General features: G+C 42.2%; 1 protein-coding gene across 1 annotated transcript in view; it reads right to left on the reverse strand.

Moving 5' to 3' along the window:
• Positions 1 to 1,997: 1,997 nt before the first annotated feature.
• The window catches only part of papss1 (3'-phosphoadenosine 5'-phosphosulfate synthase 1), a 32,793-nt gene continuing 11,172 nt past the window's right edge, over positions 1,998 to 23,618 (reverse strand). Inside the window, exons 7-12 of the mRNA XM_060873054.1 lie at positions 23,470 to 23,581; positions 20,584 to 20,789; positions 14,730 to 14,865; positions 13,409 to 13,677; positions 12,026 to 12,255; positions 1,998 to 4,448 (exon numbers count right to left, since the gene is read on the reverse strand). Of these exons, the coding sequence (XP_060729037.1) occupies positions 4,310 to 4,448; positions 12,026 to 12,255; positions 13,409 to 13,677; positions 14,730 to 14,865; positions 20,584 to 20,789; positions 23,470 to 23,581 (1,092 nt within the window). The 3' untranslated portion in view covers positions 1,998 to 4,309. The remainder of the gene's footprint in view (positions 4,449 to 12,025; positions 12,256 to 13,408; positions 13,678 to 14,729; positions 14,866 to 20,583; positions 20,790 to 23,469; positions 23,582 to 23,618) is intronic.

The following is a 23,618-nucleotide window of genomic DNA, read 5'->3' on the forward strand; positions in this document are numbered from 1 at the left end:
TTTACAATTTGAAGATCAAATTTTAGATGATTATGAACATATGATATGGGTTTGATATCACCGTATACTTTAAAGATAGAAACATTTGGATGAAAAAAAACTTTATTTATTATTATTATTATTATTATTATTATTATTATTATTATTTAATTATGTAATTTGTCATGTGAATAGATCACCACTTGCTGGGAAGGGAAAACCAAACACTTATAAAACTACAAATTCTTCAAACCCTATGTGGCTACTTTCGTATTTTAATTGATGGAATTTAGACTTACATTTTATCTCATTTTTTATTATTATTATTTTTTTTTTTTACAACTGAGCAATTGTGGGTTAAGGGTCATACTCAGGGGCCCAGCAGTGGAAGACAAGGGATGCGGTAGCTCAGTGGTTAAGGTGTTTGACTACTGATCAGAAGGTCATTGGTTCGAATCCCAGGTCCACCAAGTTGCCACTGCAGGGTCCCCGAGCAAGGCCCCTAACCCTCAATTGCTCAGGTGTATAAACTGTAATAAATATGTAAGTCACTCTGGATAAGAGTGTCTGCTAAATGCTGTAAATGTAAATGGATTTGAACTCACAGCCTTCCTATCAGTTCTTCTGCTAAAAAGAGAATTTGAATAAGAAGCACTGAACTGATCAGGCACCTAAAACTTCCTCTAACATCTCAGTGAACAATAAAAAGTCATTCCAAAAAACCCTGGTGCTTTGATTAGGACCTTTCTGGAGTAATAAATTAAACCAAACAAAAATAACCTATTACTAGGGTAACAGCTCCAGGGCCATTACAGCACGAGAAAGATACGGCTGGTTTGTTATCTTCAAACCAGCTGTTTGCACAAGCATTAAATCAGTTGTTATCTTGTTTTTTTTAAACATCTGACAATCAAGATCAGAACAGGAAACATCAACACTAAGCCCGCATCACCTAATGGTTTTTGTTTTGCATTTTCAGAGCAGTGAGGAGAACCGAAGGAAAAGATTGAGCCTGACAAAAGAGGAGAGGAAAAGAACAAAACAGATCATACGAATACATCTAAACGTTTCTCGGGGTCAACAAAGCTGCGATTATTACCCAGGCAAATGCAAGACTTCTAAACATACATCACATCAGAAAAGATCAAGCATGACAAGCTCTAGGTGGATTTTCTTTATAGTGAATGGCTTTAGCGTAAGCTTGTCCCGCTTCATTTCAAGACTCCCCATAAACGCGGTCACATACCATTTACTGCTTTATTTAAATGCCTAGAGATACAGAAGATCTGATCGAAGACAGACACCAGAACCGATGTTTTTTCATCCAAGATCCAAGGTATTGTTCCATAAAGAAAAGATGAAAAACAAATCCTAGGTTTAGTACTAGATAATACGAGCTTCTAAGCATTTCTTTATTTTCCTGCTGTGTTTGTGATCCCAGGGCAAATGTTCGACTGTAATTTAAGGCTGAAAGAGATCTGATTGAGGGGAGAGAAGAGAAAAAAGAAAGGATGCTGTTGGGTTTGTCCTTGACATTGCAGAGCGGTATTCAAAAGAAAGGCGAGTCAGGAAAGGGCAGGGAACGATCTCAATGTCTTTCACTTTCACAAGGGTCTCGACTACATCTGGGAACCATCTGCTTTCAAATGTGTGTGTGCGTATGTGTGTGTTTGTGTAGATGTGCAGCAATGTCCAATATAAAGTGCCAGAGCTGTGATTCGACAGATGTTGAACACTAGATCGAAAAGAAAAAAGAAAAAAAGTGTCACATGGTGCAGCGGTTTTTCCACAGTGGTGCACACGTTAGCTGTCACTCAAACCGAAGAGCAGCACGTTTCCAATAATAAATCACTGTTTGAATCAGAAAGAGGAAAAAAAAAAAAAACAAATAAAAAAGTTACTTGATGATCACGACATCCTTTTTGGATCAAGACCTTTTGGTCTTGTCAGGAATAAAGTTAAGTCTGCTCAGAAAATAATTTCTTCACAGGTCAGTTTTCAAAATGGTTTATTGGAGATGATATAGTAATAAAAGACAATGGTGAAAAGGTAAAAAAAAAAAAAAGGTTAAAGCAACAGATTAGAAACTAATGAGTGGTCCACATACATACTGGACTGAGAAAAAAAAAAAACCTACAGAAACTATCAATCCCAGTCGATTAACATGTGTGTTATAATTAACATGTGTGTTATAATTAACATGTGTGTTATAATATGCTACAGACAATCATATCAAATACATGAATTAATAATTATGAATTAAATCAATATTAGTAAAAGTGTTTTAATCACATATTCATCTTTACATCATTAAAGACATTATTCCACAGCTGACCCTCTTGACTATCCATCTTAGGTTTGGACACCAGAGATCTTTCCACTATCTGAATCTGAGATGCACTGTATGGGTTGTGGACTCCTAGTCTCAGCCTCGAACACCATGCCTGCAAACGGTCATCTCCTGGTGGGATTGTACATGATTGATTGATTTATTTTTAAATGGTCCACCTGGAAACAAAGCTGTTGTTCTGCTCTACTTCCCTCATGGAAAAAGGAAGCTGCTGTGTTTAAAACTGACAGTAAGCACTTATGAGGATCATGATATAGACTCGTCAATTTACGCAACTTATTTAAATGAACCATCTGTGTTTGCAGGCCGGTCTGTTTTTAAAGGGACTTGTCATGTTGCTTTACATGACGGTCAGATGCCCTCCTAAGTGGTCCTTGGCCAATGAAGTCCAGAACTTCAGCCATCGGTCTTAGCGTCTGTGGTAGCTCAATGGTTAAGGTGTTGGATCACTGATCGGAAGGTTATGAGCTCAAATTCAAGGTCCACAAAGCTGCCACTATTGGTCCTCTGTGCAAGGCTCTTAACCACCAACTGCTCAAATGTGTAAACGAGATAAAACGCATGTTGCTCTGGATAAGAGCGTCTGATGTTCTTCCACAAAATCACACCAGTGTGTCCAAATGTGCTCACTAATGCTCTTGACTTGAGCTCAGATCTCCACAGCAACGTTACAAAATCTAGTGGAAAGCCTTCCTGGAATAGTGGAGGATATTACAACAGCACTGAGAGGTTCGACAAGGACAAATAGGTGTCCACAAACTTTTGGCTATATAGTGCACATCACTAAAGAACATACGGTTACGGGTGCAGACGACCAAACCACATCTGTACACATCTGCACTGATGAAGTCATTATGACATGTAACATAGTTCAGCAAACCGTTTTGACCTACTCTGTTTCACGACCTCAGATTAGGGATGCATCGTTACTGGTATCACGTATCCGCATCATGCTGTTCTCGTTTACTTGTTCCGTAAAACGCTTGTATACGAACATCCGATACTACGTTACGTAATCCTGGTGTATGTCGTCACGCTAATGAACAGATGACAAGAAGTATTTCGCGATGAATTACGGCAATCAAAGCGAAGCAGACTGCGATCTGTGCTCCGTGGGAAAGAACTCTAGCAGCTTACATCTATAAGTATTTTGATCAATCTTGTGATGTTTAAACAGTATCTTGAATACAGAGTGCCACACAGAGGCGTCCGCGAGTGTGAACAGTGAACACTGTTGCTAGCGTGTAGAAAAACAGAAAAAGTTTGCATGAGAAAGCACATCATTTCTGTGAACACTGAGCAGTGAGACTTGCTTGGAGTCGATGCATCCCTACCTCCGATAAAACGTACTGTGTTAAGGCAAAATAGCTGATTAATTAAAGACGTACCGTATTATTGTTTAGGTTTTGGTGAAAACCTTTTTATAAACAAACAAACAAAAAAAACGAGACAAACTGAAATTAGGAGACGTTATGAAACGTTATCGTGCGTTTGGCAACGGTAATATCGGTGTAATTATGAAAATGAGGATGATTCATTTTGTTTTTATCACAACACTTTAAATAACACATCAATGATCAAATTTTAACCGTATAAGTGGATTTTTTTTCCTCTCTTTGACAAAGCTCTTCATGTGAAGCCGTTTAATACGCCTTTAAAATTTCCTTGGAGTCAATAAGTTAAGTTTCTATTAAAAAAAAAAAAAAAAAAAAAAATACAAACAAAAAAAATCCATCTAAAAACAATTTTAAAGAAAAAGAGAGAGAGAGAGAGAGAGAGAGAGAAACTTAAAGAACCAGAGTTTGCAACAAGCATTAAGAGAACATTGGAGGCAATGATTCTGTACACAAATCCTGACAGGTCTGAATGGTGCCATGTTGGACCGTGGTCTCCTCCCCCCTCCTCCCTGCAGCATCATTTCCTCTCTTTAGACTGTAACAGAACCACCGTCAGCCATCGTCTCTCCACCCGGCTGCTGACTTATGCCTTCTCCAGGGATTTATAATACTCCTTGAGCACAGTCCAGGCTTTCGGGGCCATGAAGCCGTCCGGCGGGTTCTCGCCCTCACGTGCCAACTTCCTCATGCGCGTGCCTGAGATGAATTCATAGTCCTGGTGGCTGTGAGAAACAAGAGCACAAGAGGAGGTTAGAACAAAACAGCATGATGATAAAGACTGATGATAAAGACGAGCAGGAAAAACAAACACCTTAATAAAACAGATTGACAGAATAACCGTCCCAGTCCCTGGTTAAAACTTTTTAATTGCGTCGTCATTTAATTGTCCTCGGTAATATTTTTTTACATTAAAGGTTCCTGTAACAAACATTATATAAGAATGAGTAGAACATTGAGTAGAGCATGTTGTTATAGTAAAATAATCAATAAGGCAGTGGAACGATGCTGCACAACTATGAGTTACTATTACCATCACAAAGCGGATGAGTTTCCTAAACAACCTCGAGATTCGTTCCTTTTTACGTGTATTTACGTTTTCAAATAGCGTTTCGTTCCAATTATAGTTATTATCGTTATTGAGCTTAATCGATAAAAAGAATCAAGAAGCCAATTACAAAACGTTCTTAAACGGTGATAACGTACTGAACCATTCAGGTGTAAACCTCTCATACGAAAGCAAACCAAAAATAAAACTGGCTTCAGCTATAGCACAAGTATTTCACTGTATATATTAACAGATGTATACAGAAAGCGGTCTTTATGCACGTGACAAACTTAAAACCTTTCCAGCCGACAACTGCAGAAACGTTCATTACCGTTGTGTGCAGTGGATCATTTGGTTACGGATTACGTGGCTTATTTGGTTTATGATGCAACAACACAATATGACAACACAAGCAATAGTTCATGGTTTTGCTAATAATTCACACATTAAAGGTGGGGTGCACGATGTTTGAAAGCCAATGTTGACATTTGAAATCACCAAAACAAACACGCCCCTAACCCAAACGGGTGTCACCCCTGTTTTGATAGCTCCACCCACACACATACATACGCAACCCAGGCACCTATTATGGTGGAACCTGTTGGGGCAGCTGGCTGAGGGGATATTTTTATCAATAAATGAACACAATGAGTAATACTATGGTAATACAAATGTGTTTTTGTAGTACTGTGTGTACTGTAGCTCCGTTTCACGCAGAAGACCTTCAGTTCTCTCCAGCGCTGGAAAGCTGATCCTATATTAACACGTCCTACTTCTTGCCTTATCGTAAGCCTTTCTTCGCTTTCTTTCTTTGTTTTCATCCGCCATGTCAATGTTAAAACCGCTTTCTGCTAATGTCACACATGCGCACTGAACACTCTCTCCGCCCATATTGACCAGACACGCCCCTTTCTGCTCACTGGCTACACGTTTGTTTTGTTTGTAGCCAGGACTCAATTTTCTGAAGCATTTTTCAAACATCGTGCACCCCACCTTTAAATGGAAATCTACTGTCCAATCTACTGATACACTGACTTTTGTACTGTAGAATATTTCCAACATCAGTGAGTGAGTAACTAATCAACTATGCAGGATGCAATAAAACGGCATTCGGTAGACGCATTTATCCAGCTAGAAGTTGCATGGGCTGGGATTTAAACGCATGACCTTTTGATTTGTTATCCAACATCTCAACCACTTCCATAAGTTTACCGTCTTTATATTCGTCCCCATGTTACTGATTACTTCACAGTAATCACACTTTTCAAGATTCAGTTGCACAAATATGTGAAACATCACGTCACAGAGTCGCAGTTTGTGTCCTGTACAACATCTGTTCTGGGGCAAACTGACACGGCTTCGTGGATTAAAAACGGCCACGGAAACGACGACGCTGATCCGATCCTGACTTTCAGACTGGTATCAGAAATCCTTTATACAACAAACTTTATAATCATTTACAACTTTTATGGAACTCCATGTCCTCCTGGAACCGAATCATTCCAGATTTAACACTAAGCAACAAAGAGTAGAGGGAGATCTCTAAACACTATTTAAATACACTTTCTCTGTTTAAACAAATGCTACAAAGAAATAAACAGGGGTTCGGATATCTGGTAAATAAAACCCCAGTGTAAACAGAATCTCCTGTGGCATGTGCGCTGAACCGAGGACGTGAACAAGATGCTTGTGACAGATTAGAGATTCTTATATTTACAGAAAGATGTTAGGAACACAAACAGACCGTGCCGTGCGCTCCTTCTGCACTGGAGTTACGTGGATTTTTTTCCCCTCACCGTAATCACATTTGTAAAATGTGGTTTGGGGGTTTTTTTTTTTGCTGCGGCTCTGCTCGGATGTCGCTTGTCCGGGCGTGTGAAGCGTTACATATGGCTTCGTAGTCGGTAACTGAAACACGTCAAACATTCGGAGCCACCAAGGAGAGGAAACAAAACAAAACACAACACAAACCTGGGATTTGAACCAGTCTTGTGTAAACGGTCACAGATTTATTTCGTTTGTTTTTTTTTTTTTGTTTTTTTACTGCTCCAAAACATCCAAAACACGACCATCTATTTTATTCCGTTCCATGTTTATGGGAGTTCACATTAACTGTCGCTGAGAAAGCATTATGTTTTATGAAAAGGCTGACCTGCAGGTCACGTTGGATATCCTACAAGGGGAAAAAACCTCTTTAAGCTGATAGAGTGACACAGCTTTCAGTCATCTGGATGAGGGAAGAGCTACGAGCTATACTTCATTAAGAGTCACTGTACCAGGAACGAGAAGTCTGCAACGATGCTGCTGAAAACAATACTGTGTGTGTGTGTGTGTGTGTGTGTGTGTGTGTGTGTGTGTGTGTGTGTGTGTGTGTCTGTCTCACACTGATTTATGAACACAGGAGCGCTTTTCACTCTGTACTTAACCCAGGTTACCGTCTTCTAAACCCAGATTTAGAGAAAAGTTTCACGTGTAATTTAGACCAAAATTAGCAGAGATTTGTACACTTTGTAACTAAACTGTGTACAGCTTCACAGCAGAGTGAACACCTTTACACAACGTTACACAAGCTTACAACTAGATGCTTAGCAACAGAAACTGAACAGGGTTTAGACAGAGATATAATGAGATCAGATAGACGTGAGATAAATACAGATAAATGGAGAGAGAGAAACAGACAGGAGAGAGACAGACAGACAGACATGGAAGACAGTGAGAGAGAGGGGGGGGGGCATGAGAGACAGTGAGAGAGAGAGAGAGAGAGAGAGAGAGAGACAGATAGAGACATGAGAGATAGATAAATGGAGAGACAGAGAGAGAGAGAACATGAGAGACAGTGAGAGAGAAAGAGAGAGAGAGAGAGAGAGAGAGAGAGAGAGAGAGAGAGAGAGAGGCATGAGAGACAGTAAGAGAGAGAGAGAGAGACAGACAGAGAGACAGACATGGGAGACAGTGTGTGTGCGTGTGTGTGAGTGAGAGAGAGAGAGAGAGAGAGAGGCATGAGAGACAGTGAGAGAGAGAGAGAGAGAGAGAGAGAGAGAGAGAGAGAGAGAGAGAGAGATAGAGACATGAGAGATAGATAAATGGAGAGACAGAGAGAGAGAGACATGAGAGACAGTAAGAGAGAGAGAGAGAGACAGACAGAGAGACAGACATGGGAGACAGTGTGTGTGTGTGTGAGAGAGAGAGAGAGAGAGAGAGAGACAGAGAGAGAGAGAGAGGCATGAGAGACAGTAAGAGAGAGAGAGAGAGGCATGAGAGACAGAGAGAGAGAGAGAGAGAGGCATGAGAGACAGTAAGAGAGAGAGAGAGAGAGAGAGACAGACAGAGACAGGCATGAGAGACAGTAAGAGAGAGAGAGAGAGACAGGCATGAGATAGATAGACACAGAGACATGAGATAGACAGAGAGGCACGCAGACACTTTATTCATTCTAGAGGAAATTCAAGAAAATAAGAGTTTGCCTCATTTGACAGATGCTCAGTGTCTCCAGCCGACAAAACACAGAACATAATTCGAGACACCTTCTCGTGGCTGCACGGATATCGAACTTCAACTAATTTTTCAAACCTAAAAAGCCAAAAAGAGTGTAAAGCTGTGAAAGAGAACACCTGCTGGGTTGCAGAGCTTTACTTCCTTTCCCTCGTTTGGGTGAAAGCACGAGACAAGCCGCAATTTAAATATGTCACGTGCTGCATTTATCCAGTCAGGGGTGTAAAAACCATAAAGACGCAAATAAGAAGGTTAAAGCAGGCTTTAGGAATAAAGAGTGTGTGAAACGTCATTACTGTGAGCCAGGATTTATTGGTAACCCTGAGTAAAAGTATGAAGAGTGTGAAACGTCAGATAACACACACCAGGATTCTGTGAACTCAGAGTTTACACACCCAGAGGAGCTGGTCTAAGCGTACAAAGCCGTAGACGGACTTGCATAAACAAGTTAAATTAAACCTGAATCTAATCAGTAACGTAGATGATATGGGGAGGTGGAGTAACAGGCACAAACTCGGACCCCGGCTAGAAAGTTAAAATACAGTAAAATGAGAACCAGCTTGGCTTGAACACGTCTTTCAGGGAGATCGCAGGCAATTAAGCGTAGCGTCCGCGCTGGTCTCTGATTTGGGCCGGCGCAGCGTCGCCGTGTTCAGGAACAGACAGAGCGCCATAAATTTGCAAAGGCGCCAAGTGAGGCCCTTTGAAATTCAGATGCTGCTCTCTTGGCTCCCCTCCCCAATCACTCGCTCGCTCCAGGACGGAAGACAGAGCAACAGAGGAGCAGGGAGGAAGGGAGGGAGGGAGGAAGGGAGGGAGGGAGGAAGGGAGGGAGGGAGGGAATGTCAGACAGAGTCCAGTGTGTGATCGATCTAGTGTTGGTGTGAAACTCGTCCGTCACAATCTGTGCACACTTTAGGAGATTGTGTTGCTCGGAGATGCCAATCAACCTACCATGTATGTCTTTGGACCGGGGGAGGAAACCGGAGTACCCGGAGGAAACCCCCGAGGCACGGGGAGAACATGCAAACTCCACACACACAAGGTGGAGGTGGGAATCGAACCCCCAACCCTGGAGGTGTGAGACGAACGTGCTAACCACTAAGCCACTGTGCCCCCCCTTAAATAAATAAATTTCCTTTTTAATTTTTGCCTGAGGATAATGAGGTCTTTGGATAATGAGGTTCCCTCTTGCATCACAAGGCTTATGATTTCACAGGTGAAAGGACTTCTTGAAGCTGCAGCAATGCGAATGTAACTTTGAACAGGAAAACAGTGCATCTTTAAAGTCCTGCCTTCTTTCTGCTGCAGTCTATCAGGTTTTATAATAAATGATGTTTTGATCTCTAATTTTATTCACAGAAATCAAACTGTATTTATTCCAACTACTGGTTTACACAACAGAAAAAAAATCACGTTTTTAAAAGTGTCTCCTGTGAAGCTATAGCGACGAGTGAAATGATAAAATGGTACTTTACATTTCTGATATATCCCTTTGTGAAATGTCTTGACCTCTTTGAAACTAAAATGGTTTCACGGGGCTGATATTTTTTGTTAACTGTTTAAAGTATAAAACATTTTTCACGGGCTGCTAGGGGCTGAGTTACAATCAGAAAGTTCAAAACACTGAAAAGCTGTCAATCATTTTAGGTTCATATGATGATTGGATAAACTGAGGCAGTGGTGGTAGTGTTGGTGTTGGAGGTGGTGCGCTGCTCTTTGGCATATTTATTTATTTTTATTTACTATTTTACAGGCAACATGGAGGCACTAAACTGTAAATATTGGCACCTCTGGACTTTGCAACAGTACAGATCGCGTGAAGACAATTTTGTCGTTTTAAAAATTCCGCCATTCCAAACAAATATCTGTTTTTGCTTTTTTTGTTTGTTTTTTTTAAGTTGTTTAATGCATTTACATTTACAGAATTCAGCAGACACCCTTATCCAGAGCGACTTACATTTTATCACATTTGTTTTTTTTTATACAACTGAGCAATTGAGGGTTAAGGGCCTTGCTCAGGGACCCAGAAGTGGCAGCTTGGTGGACGTAGGAATCGAACTCACAACCTTCCGATTGGTAGCCCAGCACCTTAACCACTAGGCTACCACATCCCTAATCCCTAACGCATTTAAAACACAGAGGAATATTTGATATGCGTATTTATTCTAGCCCTGGATGGACATCAACGTGAAGGATTGTCAGAACATGTAGATTTGAGCGAGGTGACCTGGCATTCCCAAGAAGCGCATGTCGAGCATCAAAGACGGCGCAGTTCAGCAGATTGCGACTGTTGTGTTTCCAGAACGTTCAGACGATTAGAGCTGCGCCTAATTTCTAACAGTTGTGCCAATATGAATTCAAACTAATTATGATCAGAAACATCTTTCGGCACACTTTGAGCGGTAAATAACGCTCCGTCGCCGTGCTCGTGCCGTCATTCTCTCACATCCGCCACGGTACGGTTCAGTCAGCGTGGTTTCTGGCACAAAAAGGCGGTTCGCTTAACAGCGAAGAACGCTATTAATTACACAGCACAATTTCTGTTAGTCATCGTCCGCAGAACCCGTCCAGAGCACCGTAATTAGTGGCAGCTCTGATTCTTAGAGGACTTCAAAGTACCGGAGAAAAGTTTCCTGTTATTCTTGGAGCTACAATTGGGCGTAAATAAATGAAGACGCCAAACGCACATGGAAGTTACGGCGGGATTTAAAAGTGAGATCCGGTTTCGAACACCAAAGGAAAGCACACGGATCTCCTTCTACGGTTGGTCGAAGATCAGAGTTTTACAAACCTCTTATGAGATCCCTGACTGAGTAAATGCATAAAGTAGACCCATGTGAATTACATCCATGTGCCACGATGAAGAGACTTAAAGGAGCAGGTTGTCATATTAAAGCTTTCTTTAGTTATAAAATCACCAACAAACCTCCCTCTCTCAACAAGATAAGAGATATAGCCTTAACATGTTGGTTGATGTTGACCTGTTTCAGCTTTGGGTGGAGCTCATATCACATATCATATCCTGCCAGTTAGCACTTCTAAAGCCCTATTCGGACGGGATTAGTTTTACGTGGGGGTAAAGTAATTATTACCAGAGCTTCTCTGTGATATTAGTCCCGTCCGAATGTGCCATCTCGGTAATCATTACGGACAATGTCAGTAAAGATTACGGCGACTTTTACCTTCTGTAAAAAGGTCCGGAAAAATTACCTCAGGTAATACTAATCCCGTCCGAATAGACCCGCTGTAAATATGTACGGTAAAATTCCGTCATTTCCTTTTTAAAAGTAGTTTTTGGCGCGTTTTGCAAGCATGGAGGCGCCATGTTGTCTGTTTGCGCACGTGATAACAGGAAGCAACGTCATACGCACATGACGACAAGGAGGTTACTGCGGTGCATAAAGCGAGTTACCCCTCCCACTTCTGCTAGTTTTACTGAGATGTCTTGTCCCGTGCGAATTGGCCAATTTATATTACAGACGTCCTGAGGTAAAATTGCATTACTCCACGTCCCCACGTAAAACTAATCCCGTCCGAATAGGGCTTTAGTCATACAAGACCCAACAACCAGGGAAGGTCAATCCTCCGAGTCGGATAAAACCAACCACTGCAACTTTATAAACCTTCTTCATGCAGAAGACACTCAGAGGAAAGAGCTATCTGCCCTCTTCCACATACACAAGCTTACAAATGCTCAAAATTTGTAATCTGTAACAAAGTTTTCTGAAAATAAAATTATGAAACGCTGAGCGATCTTACTTTTTGGAGTCATAAAAGTCCATGGCCTTCTTGGCTTTGTTGTAGGCTGCCACTCTGAAGGGAACGATTTCCAGAGAGATGAGCCCGGGTGCCATCGTAAGGACCTTGGCGCCGTGAGTAGGGTCGTACAAGTCCTTGCCCGTGGCAGGGTGTGGCATTCCGGCTGGATCTCGGCCGACTATGTAGAAGTTGGCCCCGGCTACCATTCGGGCTCTGCAGTGCCACTGCACCTGAGGAGAAAAAGGTCCAGAGAAGCCATCAACAACCAGTGGATCATTTAGAAAAAGGAAACGGATTACGCAGAGGTGGCAATGTTACAAACAAGAACACAGAGAGCAAAAACAAAGAAATAAAACATTATTTTACGACAGTGGTTGAGGAGACCGCTAATACTTTTAAGGTGGTTAAATACCAGTAAGGAAACAGGGGGAAATTATCCTTCACATTCTTTCTTTTTTTAGCAAGCAGAGAGCTCAGAGTTCCAGCCACTCGGTTTGTGTTGGCTCAGCAGCCTGAGGTTTGCGAAGTGACAGAAGAATTTGCTGTGAAGCAAAAATAACCACTAATAGAAGGGAATTTGTGTCTTTCGTATCTCAAGGGCTTTTATGCTCAGTGAATTTGTGGGGGAAAAAAAAAAAAATTCAGGTGTCAGTCATTTCACCATAGCAAGACAGAAATGCTACAGCTATATTGTAAGCTTTTGGAACGCGTCACTGATTTTAAGTTTGCTGGAGAAAAAAGCAGCAGAAGCAGACCACAAGTAGCATTGAGAAAGACCAGTGGAGGCAAGAAGCACAGCCAGAAGTACAAACAGGAATCTTGTGAGGCAGCGTGTCCAGGCACCTGCCAGACCAAACCCAGAAAATGGTCAGGACTGCTGTGTATCAGACGAGATACGTTGTGGTGTGAGCTCGAAGGATCCCTCGTGCGTGTGACTCCTAACTCGTGCTGAGTTTCCTGTGTTTTGGAGCTCCAGATCCCGGTCTGCTCTTAATAAAGCCTTAATGTCCCCAGCCAGATGATTAAAGGACAGCGCACTTAAAAACAGAGAGACTTCGTTCCATCACAGACAGTTTGTGGAATGGGGGAAGAGTCTTGTGCTCTCTCTCGGTCTCTGACTGAAAAGTGTGTGTGTGTGTGTGTGTGTGTGTGTGTGTGTGAGATCGATCAAAAGAGCCAGGGTCTGCTCAGAGACTATGCACATCAGGATGCTGCTGATGAGGAGGAGGCTGATGATGACGACGATGATGATGAAAAAAGATGAGACATGGGTAAGAATGTACTTTTGCACTTAAAGGAACACTTCACTGATAACGTTTTAGTGATTCAGGTAAACAGCGCTAGCAGCCAGTAAACATCACCTCTCCTTGTTACTTTTCTCACCTCAGTGGGTCCGGCGTACATCATCGGCGAAGGGAAGATGGCCACCACTGTGGAGGCAGGGTCAAGGAGGCCCTCCTCGAGCACGGCAGCGTGCTGCCTCATGCGCCACGGCAGCGGCACGTCGTCGTCTTTGGTCCAGCCGCCCAGCGGATGCAGCAGCAGTACGGGTCGGCGATAACCGCGGTCCATCAGGCGTCTGCGTGTGTCCTGCATGAGCAGGGCGTGACCGTTATGGACCGGGTTCCTCAGCTGGAACGCAAATACCGCATCTGGTGCGGAAAGAGAGGAGGCGCAAAACGCGGTTATGATCGTGTGCATCATGTTGGAGTTAAAAGGTGCACATTTATAATTAGACCTTCTTGTTAATTTTGAACTTCAGCTGGTCGCGACAGTGATTGACGACAGGTCTTTCTTCTTCTACGTACACTTTACTACAGGAAGCCAGAAGCTGTGCAACATTTTTATTAAGAATTTACCAAAATAGATCTTGTTAGCTGAAGAGCAAATGATAGCAGTGCACATGAACACAACTATTTACGTTTAAAATGGCAAATAAACCTCAAATTATTGGCAAATTAGCATGTGTAATCGTGTAGTCCTGAAGTTAGCAAAAAAACAGCCAAAGCTAGATAATTCCACATTGTAACTAGATTTGTAAAGTTCGTCGCGACAAACTTTGATGTTGGCTTTGACGAGGCAAGTATTCGCAAAGGCCGGTGCTTTTTGGAGGCGAGTGGACATAAGGGTCAGTGTTACTTTTGGAGGCAAGTAGACAGAAAGATAGGGTGCCAAAACATTTGGAGGCAAGTGGAGACGAGCATGTGACGTCATCCGAATTCTCCTGAGGCATTGTTCTGAGTGTTTTGATATGTCACATGTCCATGTTGTAAAAAGTTTTTTGATTTTGCATATTTTGGGGGCGGGGCTGCGGCACAACCAAAAGGCCAGTCGGTACACCAATTTAAAAGTTTGTTCAGAGTATCACCCTAAAGGAGCCGAGTTTGGTGTAGATAGTTCGAAAGCTTGCCAAGTTATAAACCTCCAAAATTTATAATGGGAGTCTATGGGAAAAAAGGCCACTTTGAGACACGGTATACCGGAAGTACCAGTACTCGGATCGCTTAGAAAAGTAATAGCAACAAACTTCAGACCAGGGTCTACAACATATCCGAATTTGGTGCATGTGGCTCGAAAGCCCTAGGCCACATTAAATTTCATAAATTTTTGTCTAAGCTTAGATAGGAAAACAGAATGTTGGCTTCTACAAAGCGACATAATTAGTATTATTTTACGTTATCTAGAGATATTGTTATGATGTTACCTGCATTCAGTTCTTTGAACTTCTGTTTGAGCTCGTTGGGGGTGAGGCGGTAGGTGTCCAGGCCGTCGTTCCAGTAGATTCGATCTAGAACCTGCAGATCTCCTCCTACTAACCAGTCGCCACTCTCCATCACCATCTGAACACCCACACACACACACACACACACTGTTCAAACAACCTGCAGAGGGTGGATGCCAGCTCAAACATGTAACAATACAACAGATGACATTTTGCAACGTTTGGCTTGCAGAATCATTGCGTCATGAAAATATTTACAAGTCGTAAGATTAATGTAGGAGACTAAGAGACACGATTAACACTGGTAGCTTGTTGAATGATTCCTAACCTGCAAAACCACATGCTTTAAATAAAATCTGAACACAGTTCGTTTCCATACGTCCGACAAGATCTGATGATACTCTGCATGCTCTCCTGAACTGAGCCGATGCTACGTTGTCTTTGTGCTATTTTAGCGCGCGTGTACGTATCAAATGAATTTAATCCTATAATTATAGTTCCAGTTAATAGCAACATCTGCAGCGAGACAGTTCATAACGTAATTCTTATAGGAACCGATGACGCTCATTCAAAGTAATTTAATTTCCTAATTAGGAACTTGTACGAACAACGAAATCATGTTAAGGCGAGATTAACAGCAAAGGTGCTTCCTTGTTTTGAGACGTACATCGTGCTCACAGCAGTGTTTTGCTGGTATAATGACAGAGAATCACATTCTAGATCATATATATATATATATATATATATATATATATATATATATATATATATATATATATATATATATATATATATATATATATATATATATATATATATATATATACACACACACACACACACATATATATATACACACATATATATATATATATATATATTTCTTTTTTTTTTATGTTGGGTCTTTATTACAACAGAACCATCATACAGAAAAGAGAGAGAACCCAAAACAAGCCAGGATCTAGACCTGGACCCTTCTTATGCAAGGTAGACTCCAAGGACGGGGAGAAAAAGATCAAATTGTAGAAGAAATAAAAAAATAAATAAATAAATAAAGGTTTCTAAAGAAAAGAACAAAAGCAGCATGTCAGATGTCTAAGGCATGTCAAAGACTGAGCCTTGTGTGTAGGAGTTTCATAGATTTCATAAATACTAAATTTTGTCTTCCAGAGAAGACAATAATAAACTCCTTTACAGAAATCCTTCAGAAAGAAGAAACCTACATCTACACTAATCCGGTTTCATTAGAAAACACTCCCAATGTTTCTCATACACCCCAAAACATCTGAAAACCCTCACGCCCCTGTACTGTGCGCGTGTAAAACGTGAGACGCCTCGACGTACGAAATTTTATTTACTTTACTTCCTACCCCCAATTTCTTTCCTATGAAGAAAAGCAATCGTGCAAACTGATAGTAATCTTTAACAAGGCTGTCAAAACGGAGAGTAAACATAACACGTGCTGTACGGCGTCACCCGCCATCTCGTCTGAAACGGTCACATGACTACGACTGCGTGGTCGTTCCTGAAATCCTCCATTTTCTCAGGAGAGAGTTTACTAACTGAATGTCGTATACAGAGTGTTAAAATAGCTTGATTTAAAAGGGCAGACGGATAGAAATGTCAGAACAGGAAACAGGAAAGGGTCAGGTGATCGGTAAACTATGAGGCAGGGATGCTGTAAAACACAGAGAACTAGACACCAGAACAAGATCCAAAGCATGTTGCGAGCGAAGGAACTCGGCTTGATGGGAAATGTGTGAAAATTCGGGCAAGTTGGAGATCGGTGAAATGTTGCTGACTACTTGCCAAACTTAAAGAGCAAAAAGATTCTGAGGTTTTGTAGCCTGCGTATCACGGTCAGAATCCCAAAGAGTTCTAACAGATGACGTTTTCTTCAAAATGTAGAGGCATCTCCAGCAGGTGGTGCAAAATATACATGTAGTTCATTTATAAGCGGACATGTAGAGCAGGAACCCTATTAAAACCACAAAGCCACTAAATATAGGAAGTACATTTACATTTACAGGATTTAGCAGACGCCCTTATCCAGAGAGACTTACATTTTATCTCATTTTTATACAACTGAGCAATTGAGGGTTAAGGGCCTTTCCCAGGGGCCCAGCAGTGGCAGCTTGGTGGACGTAGGAATCGAAGTCACAACCTTCCGATTGATGGCCCAGCACCTTAACCACTAGGCTACCACATCCCACTACTCTAGGTAGGTCACTTCAGCAGGATTAAACATAGTAAAGCGAGTTGGGTTGCTCTCACGTAAACAAACTGCTTGATCTCAGTTTAAAATGTTTCCCAAATAAACCATGCGGTTTTCAGTACTTCTGTCGTCTCTAACGTCACGTGAACCTGCTGAACTCTCCTGTTTCTTTGTGTGTTCTAATGCTGCTCGAGTTCCAGCGTGTCTTTATACGATGTTCTAGTGTCTGGACTTCTCAGGCTCAGCTCGGTGGAACCTCTGGCAAGCTGCTGCTTTTCTTGTGAAGAAGTCAGTCACATCCACGATGAGAATAAACAAGAACGTGAATTTACCACATGCAATTCAACCCAGGTTATCCAGGCCTGGTCTTGTTGACAGACACGCTTCAGCCACGGGAATTGGACCAACACGCATACACAGGGTCCTATAACCATCGCTATAGTCATGCATCATGTCAAACAGATCCACAGCATGTCTAACAGTAAGGCGTGTACGCGTTCCTCTGCCAAACCACAGAACCGTGATACAGTTCGACCGCAGATCGTTAAACCCTCGGCCAAGCTTTAGAACTACAATCTGCACTAATTTAATTGGGAGATATTAACAAACGATCGCCGTCATTTAAACAGGAGGAGAGTGAGGCGGTGCCAGAGCTGCCCTCTTAGTGCCAGGGAAATTCAGCAAAGCCAAACTCTGTGCTCTGGCATCTAAATCACCTCCATGCTCACTCCAGGGCAGTTACTTGGTGCCAGAGCAAAGCTTTGGGGCTGAAAAATCATTATGGTTTCACTAGTTTAACAGATTCTGCTGTTTATATAAGATCTAGCTGGTCGTGAGAACGACACTGTTGTGGTAGGCAGAAGGATTGCTGCTGCTGTTCTGGTTTGTTTTTTTTTGCTCGAGAAGCTTTCGAATCTACCTGAGTCGCTTGTTCTCGCCCACAGATGGAAATAATTGTTGGGTATTTAGTCAGCTATATTATAGAGAGGAGGAAGGGGAGAGGGGTGAAAAGGGAGGAGTGAGGAGTGGATCTGGCTTAGTGTTGTGTAAATAGAATGCTGAGTGAGATTTCCGAGCAAAACAGATGCGTGAAATGGAGGAAGGTAGAAGAGGATTACGAGTGAAAACGATCTTTACGGAAACGTGTCATTACGGGCTACGGGAAATTCTTACTGTAAACAAGACAACGACTCGTTGATCACTGAAAGATGAGAGACTCGAACAGTGGCTCTGGAACCAGGTCGTGACCCCATACATCACGTCTGGAGCCTCCTTACTACAGCGACTAAATTAATACAGTATCTGAAGAAAAAGACACACGCGATGAACAGGAATCCATTAGGGCTTTTTACACTGTGGTTTAACGTCCTTCTTAACCCTGATTTTAATCCTGGGTAGAGGAACGTTTCACACTAGAAGCAGGAGCAATGGTACTTTTTATTCGCGGTTATGAAACACGGGGTTAAAAAGCACTGCGGTGTCGAATATATGAAGTGTAAAATGATGCGATGTTGCAGCGCTACGGTTAGACGCTTAGCAACAGAAGGCCAATCAGAAACCGGCCTCATGTCATGCTCTTTGTACGATCACAGAAACCCTGCCTGTTGCATGAACAGTTGTAGCGGTGTTTAAGAAAATAAAAATAATGTCAGACGGTGAGGAAAAACACACGAGGGAAAGAAAGTTGTGGCCAGAAAAAGTCTAAGTACTAAACGGCAGTCAGAGTGTGTGTGTGTGTTTATAGAGATAGATAGATAGATAGATAGATAGATAGATAGATAGATAGATAGATAGATAGATAGATAGATAGATAGATAGATAGATAGATAGATAGATAGATAGATAGATAGATAGATAGATAGATAGATAGATAGATAGATAGAGATTCATAATGACATTCCTTTTGTACAGCTATACCTGTACGACTTCATACTGTATCATACTTATATAAAAATCACACTATATATACCCTTATTCAGTTACATGTACATATTACTACACCTTCTATATAACCTCATACCCTTATTTATTACACTGCCATGTATACTTGTAAATAAGCTATCTATGCACTTCTGGTTAGATGCTAACTGCATTTCATTGGCTCTGTACATGTACCTTGCACAAATGACAATAAAGTTGAATCTGAATCTGAAATACAGACCCACAGACCGTCCTTTTTCCGTCCGAGTTTTAGACTTCATAAAGATTGTTTAAAGTCAGGCCTGTTTTGGTCACTGATGTGAAAGCGTGAGACATGTTCGTTGTTGACGGCGCAAATAAGAGCGGGCACGGTGGCTTAGTGGTTAGCACGTTCGCCTCACACCTCCAGGGTTGGGGGTTCGATTCCCGCCTCCGCCTTGTGTGTGTGGAGTTTGCATGTTCTCCCCGTGCCTCGGGGGTTTCCTCCGGGTACTCCGGTTTCCTCCCCCGGTCCAAAGACATGCATGGTAGGTTGATTGGCATCTCTGGAAAATTGTCCGTAGTGTGTGATTGTGTGAGTGAATGAGAGTGTGTGTGTGTGCCCTGCGATGGGTTGGCACTCCGTCCAGGGTGTATCCTGCCTTGATGCCCGATGACGCCTGAGATAGGCACAGGCTCCCCGTGACCCGAGAATAGTTCGGATAAGCGGTAGAAAATGAGTGAGTGAGTGAGTGAGAGAGGATTAAGTGGTAACCCTGAGTAAAGTAGGAACCTTGTGACCCATGAAACCTAGAATTTTCTCTTCTCAGAGTTTTCAACCACCCAGAGTGAAGTGTGAAAAGTTCTAACGAATGAGTGTTAGAAGCTCAGTATGTCCTTTAACGTTTGATTCCTTCCAGCTGTCCGGTTTAGGTGCGTCTGTGCTCGCTGTAGCCTCAGATTCCAGGTCTGGGCTGACTGAGATGATCCTGATGTTCTCTTGCTCTCACGATCCTCCAGGTTTCAGTGCGAACTCGAATGCTTTTCTGCTCAGCATGGTTGTAGAGAGTAGTCGTCTATCTGGCCGTTATGTTTTTTATTCATTTAAACATTATTATATTATTAATTCTGGTCGTTCTACTCTGAACTCTCGAACCATGAAAGCATTTTCACCTGCAGAACTGCTGCTCATGAGATGGTTTTTTTTTTCCCTCCCCAATTTTCTGCCTAAACTCCAGAGACTGTTGTGGGTGAAAATCCCAGAATCTCCCCAGGAAATACTCAAAGCAGCCCATCTGGCACTGACAGCTACGCCACGGTAAAAGTCACAGAGATCACATTTCTTCCCTGTTCTGAGGTTTTACATGTGAACAGTAAAACCGAAACGAAGCTCATGACCTACGCCCGAGTAATTTTACGCATTGCACTTCTGCCACATGATTGACTGATTGCATAATTGCAGGAATGAGCAGGTATCACTATTACAGTGGCCTGTGAGGCAAAATGTACATTTTTACAAAAAACACTACAGCATACTGTATGTTCAATGACTGTCCACTGTATCTGTGTATAGGTTTAACTCCCTCATCCATGTCCTGCACACTGACGCTGTAATTTTCATTTTAGCTGATCAGCTCTAATTATACACTCCTTCGAATGTACGCCTGATTGTTATTATCTACGAATGCACGAGAGCTGAAGTGCCGTGCGAGCCTTCCTGACCTTGATATATGGGTGGTCCTTGCAGGTGGTGCCCCACTGGCGGGCACAGCGCTCCTCCTTGCGGTGCTCATAGAACTCGGGATTGCGCAGGATGGCCACACGCCGCCCGTTGTAGACCAGCGCCACCGCCGTGCAGCCGTCTAGACGCTCCGTGTCTGCGCCTGAGACGGGCAGGACCACCGGCACGGACAAGTTAATAACTCCTCCTGTGGAAAGAGGGTAAAGGTCAAGCGTTCGCCTCATACATCAGCAGCAGCACACAAAAAGTTCCAGTGCTGTGGAAAAAAAGCCCCAAGAGTCAAAAGTAGGTACGGTTTCGGATATATACGAGGAGACAACGGGGAGGAGGAGGAGGGGATTATATCTTTATTTAAGGATTGAAAGTGAAAGCCATGTCAGCTTATTTGAAGGTCTGTTATGCTAATATTTTGGCTGATTCGTCGACTTTTGCGACTCGAATAAATCAGCGTGAGCTGGGGACTTTTTAAATTGGCCCTCAGGATCGTCAGCCGAGCTGCCCTCTGGCTTACTGCTTCACAAAGTAGCTAAAGCAGCTGGTTCCTATAAGACAAAAGCTTCTGTGCATCCCAGAACTGGCCAGGCACCATGCACACACGCACACACACGCGCACACACACACACACGCACATTCCAAAAGCTCAGTCAGAAAGCAATCTAAAATCCTAAATACCAAGTAAAGAACGATCAGACATATGAAGCTAGAGGTACTGTGAAGAAGGAAATGCAAAGAATAAACTTGTGGAAAAGAGTAAAAGATGTTGACGATAACGTTGCTGCTAATAGAGATAGAAACTTGGACCATTTCAACTTTTCCATGAGATTTTGCACAACAGTGATAAGAAATTACAGTTCCTGAGTTCATGCAGGATTCATCAGAATAACATATTGGGATAAACAAGGTCAAACTTCCCCTTTGGGATTAAAAGTTCTCTACTCTGTAGAGTAATATAATATCACAGGATAAATTCTTACAAAATACAATTTATCCTGAGTATTATGAATATTAGCACTTCTACATCAATCAAAGTAAGAAGCACTCAACAGGAACGTTAAAGGCGTCTGCGATCGTGTGTATAGTTTCATACTGTGGCCCTGTAGCTGGGACGCATCCTCATACCTTCATTAGCAAAGCTAAACATCATAATATATAACGTGTGTGTGGTGGACACTTCAGTACCTTGTGTGATATGATGGCTTTACCATACTGGCCACTCATGAGTATAAGGATAAAGATATTACAATAATAAAAAGAAATTTATATCCTAAGGTAAGCGCGTGTCTGTATTAGTGGTGCATGCTGGAACACTTGCAAACCTGATGCACTGCAAAAAGGTCAATGTTCTTTGGGGCAATAAAATTAAATTGACTCTTTTTTGGAAACTCAAACTCAACGTGGGAAATTGTTGTAATTACACAGCTTTAGAAACGAAAGAAGCAGATTACGGCTAAAAGCCCCTCAGCATATCTGCTGTTTCCATAACGGTGTGGGGGAAGAAATAAATACATTTTTAAAAAAAAAAAAAAAAAAGCACACAATGTTCCATTTTGTTTCGGCTCGAATAAGTTTCGAGAGCGTTCACAAAGCTCCGGATGCAACAGATCGATGTGAAGCAGGCCCGAAGGGGAAAGAATGCGAGTCTTGAGTTTCCAGTCCTAGTTCACTTTTATACCGCCTTTAATGCAATTTGCTTCGTGTTGTTCACTTCCCTCACCACCTCAGCTCTGACCACTCCACATAAGAGTGAAGATGAGGCTACTGGGTGTTTACTGCTTAACAACAGCGCCCTCTAGTGCTAGGCTTCAGTCATCCACACTGAAAAATGAATCGTCTTATCAGGTTCAGGTTTGCCGGACAACAAAATTTGCTATTAAAAGAAGTTGATACCAAAAAATAAAAATAATTCATCTCACCAACTAAATCACAGCTGTGCTGATATATAGTATATACACCAACTGAGACTGTTACACTGCTTTTATAAAACAATGCTATAAACAAGAAATTAATACTGAGTGAGTAACATTTCGGACATACGATAAATAACAATAACGTCCAAATGTTTTGCTTACATTAAAACCGTCGTCTCTTCTTACTTTTTCATCTTAAACTCTTGATTACTCTTGGACGTGATGGTTCAGTGGTTAAGGCTTCGGGTTACTGATCAGAAGGTCGGGGGTTCAAACCCCCAAGCTGCTGAGACATCAACGTTGGGTCCTTGAGCAAGGCCCTTAACCTCACCTGCTCCAGGGGTGCCACACTATGGCTGACCCTGCGCTCTGACCCCAGGGCTCATGATAACCTGGGATATGCGAACACTTAAAGCATCTCACTGCATGTCTGTGTATGTGACAAATAAAATATGATGAGGTTAGATATTTCAACCCCCAAGTTATATTCCTGAGAAGTAACACATGCATGTCTGCTGATTAACTCGCTAACACTGTTGCTATAGTAACCGTTTCTAACTTGGTGGAATTCTATGGGAACGGACGAGCGGGGTGATACACAGAGTGAAACGTCCCAGTGCGCTAATGGGAAATATCGGAAACTCTCGGAACGCCACGCGACCGATCAAAATTAGTGGCTCGGAAGAATTTGTTTAAACAAACAATTATTCTACAGTGAATTCTCAAATCTGATTGGTTCTTTAAGATTTCTCGGTAGTCGCGTTTTTTTTTTTAATGTTAGCTTTAAAGAGAGAGAAAAAGCAGACTGGTGACTTCTATCTGATGATTATAGCATCTGTTACGTTACGTATTATTACACCACCGTGCCACTGACACGTGAGCCTGCAACAGCCTCCCAGTGCAGCATGAACCACAAACAGACGACGATAAAGGGAAGTTCAACTGAAATGGCAGGCTTACCGTCGAGAAGGCAGTCGAAATGCAGGCACTGGAGGTACTCCCTCTCTCGCATGAAGCCGTTGAGTGGAGTCGCCCAGCCCTCGGCCAGCACCTGGACCCACTGCATGTCCACCTAAAAGCAGAACAAGGTCAACTTTACATTTAAGAGA

The sequence above is a fragment of the Tachysurus vachellii genome, chromosome 6 (assembly GCF_030014155.1).
Source record: "Tachysurus vachellii isolate PV-2020 chromosome 6, HZAU_Pvac_v1, whole genome shotgun sequence".
In the NCBI taxonomy this organism is placed as follows: domain Eukaryota; kingdom Metazoa; phylum Chordata; class Actinopteri; order Siluriformes; family Bagridae; genus Tachysurus; species Tachysurus vachellii.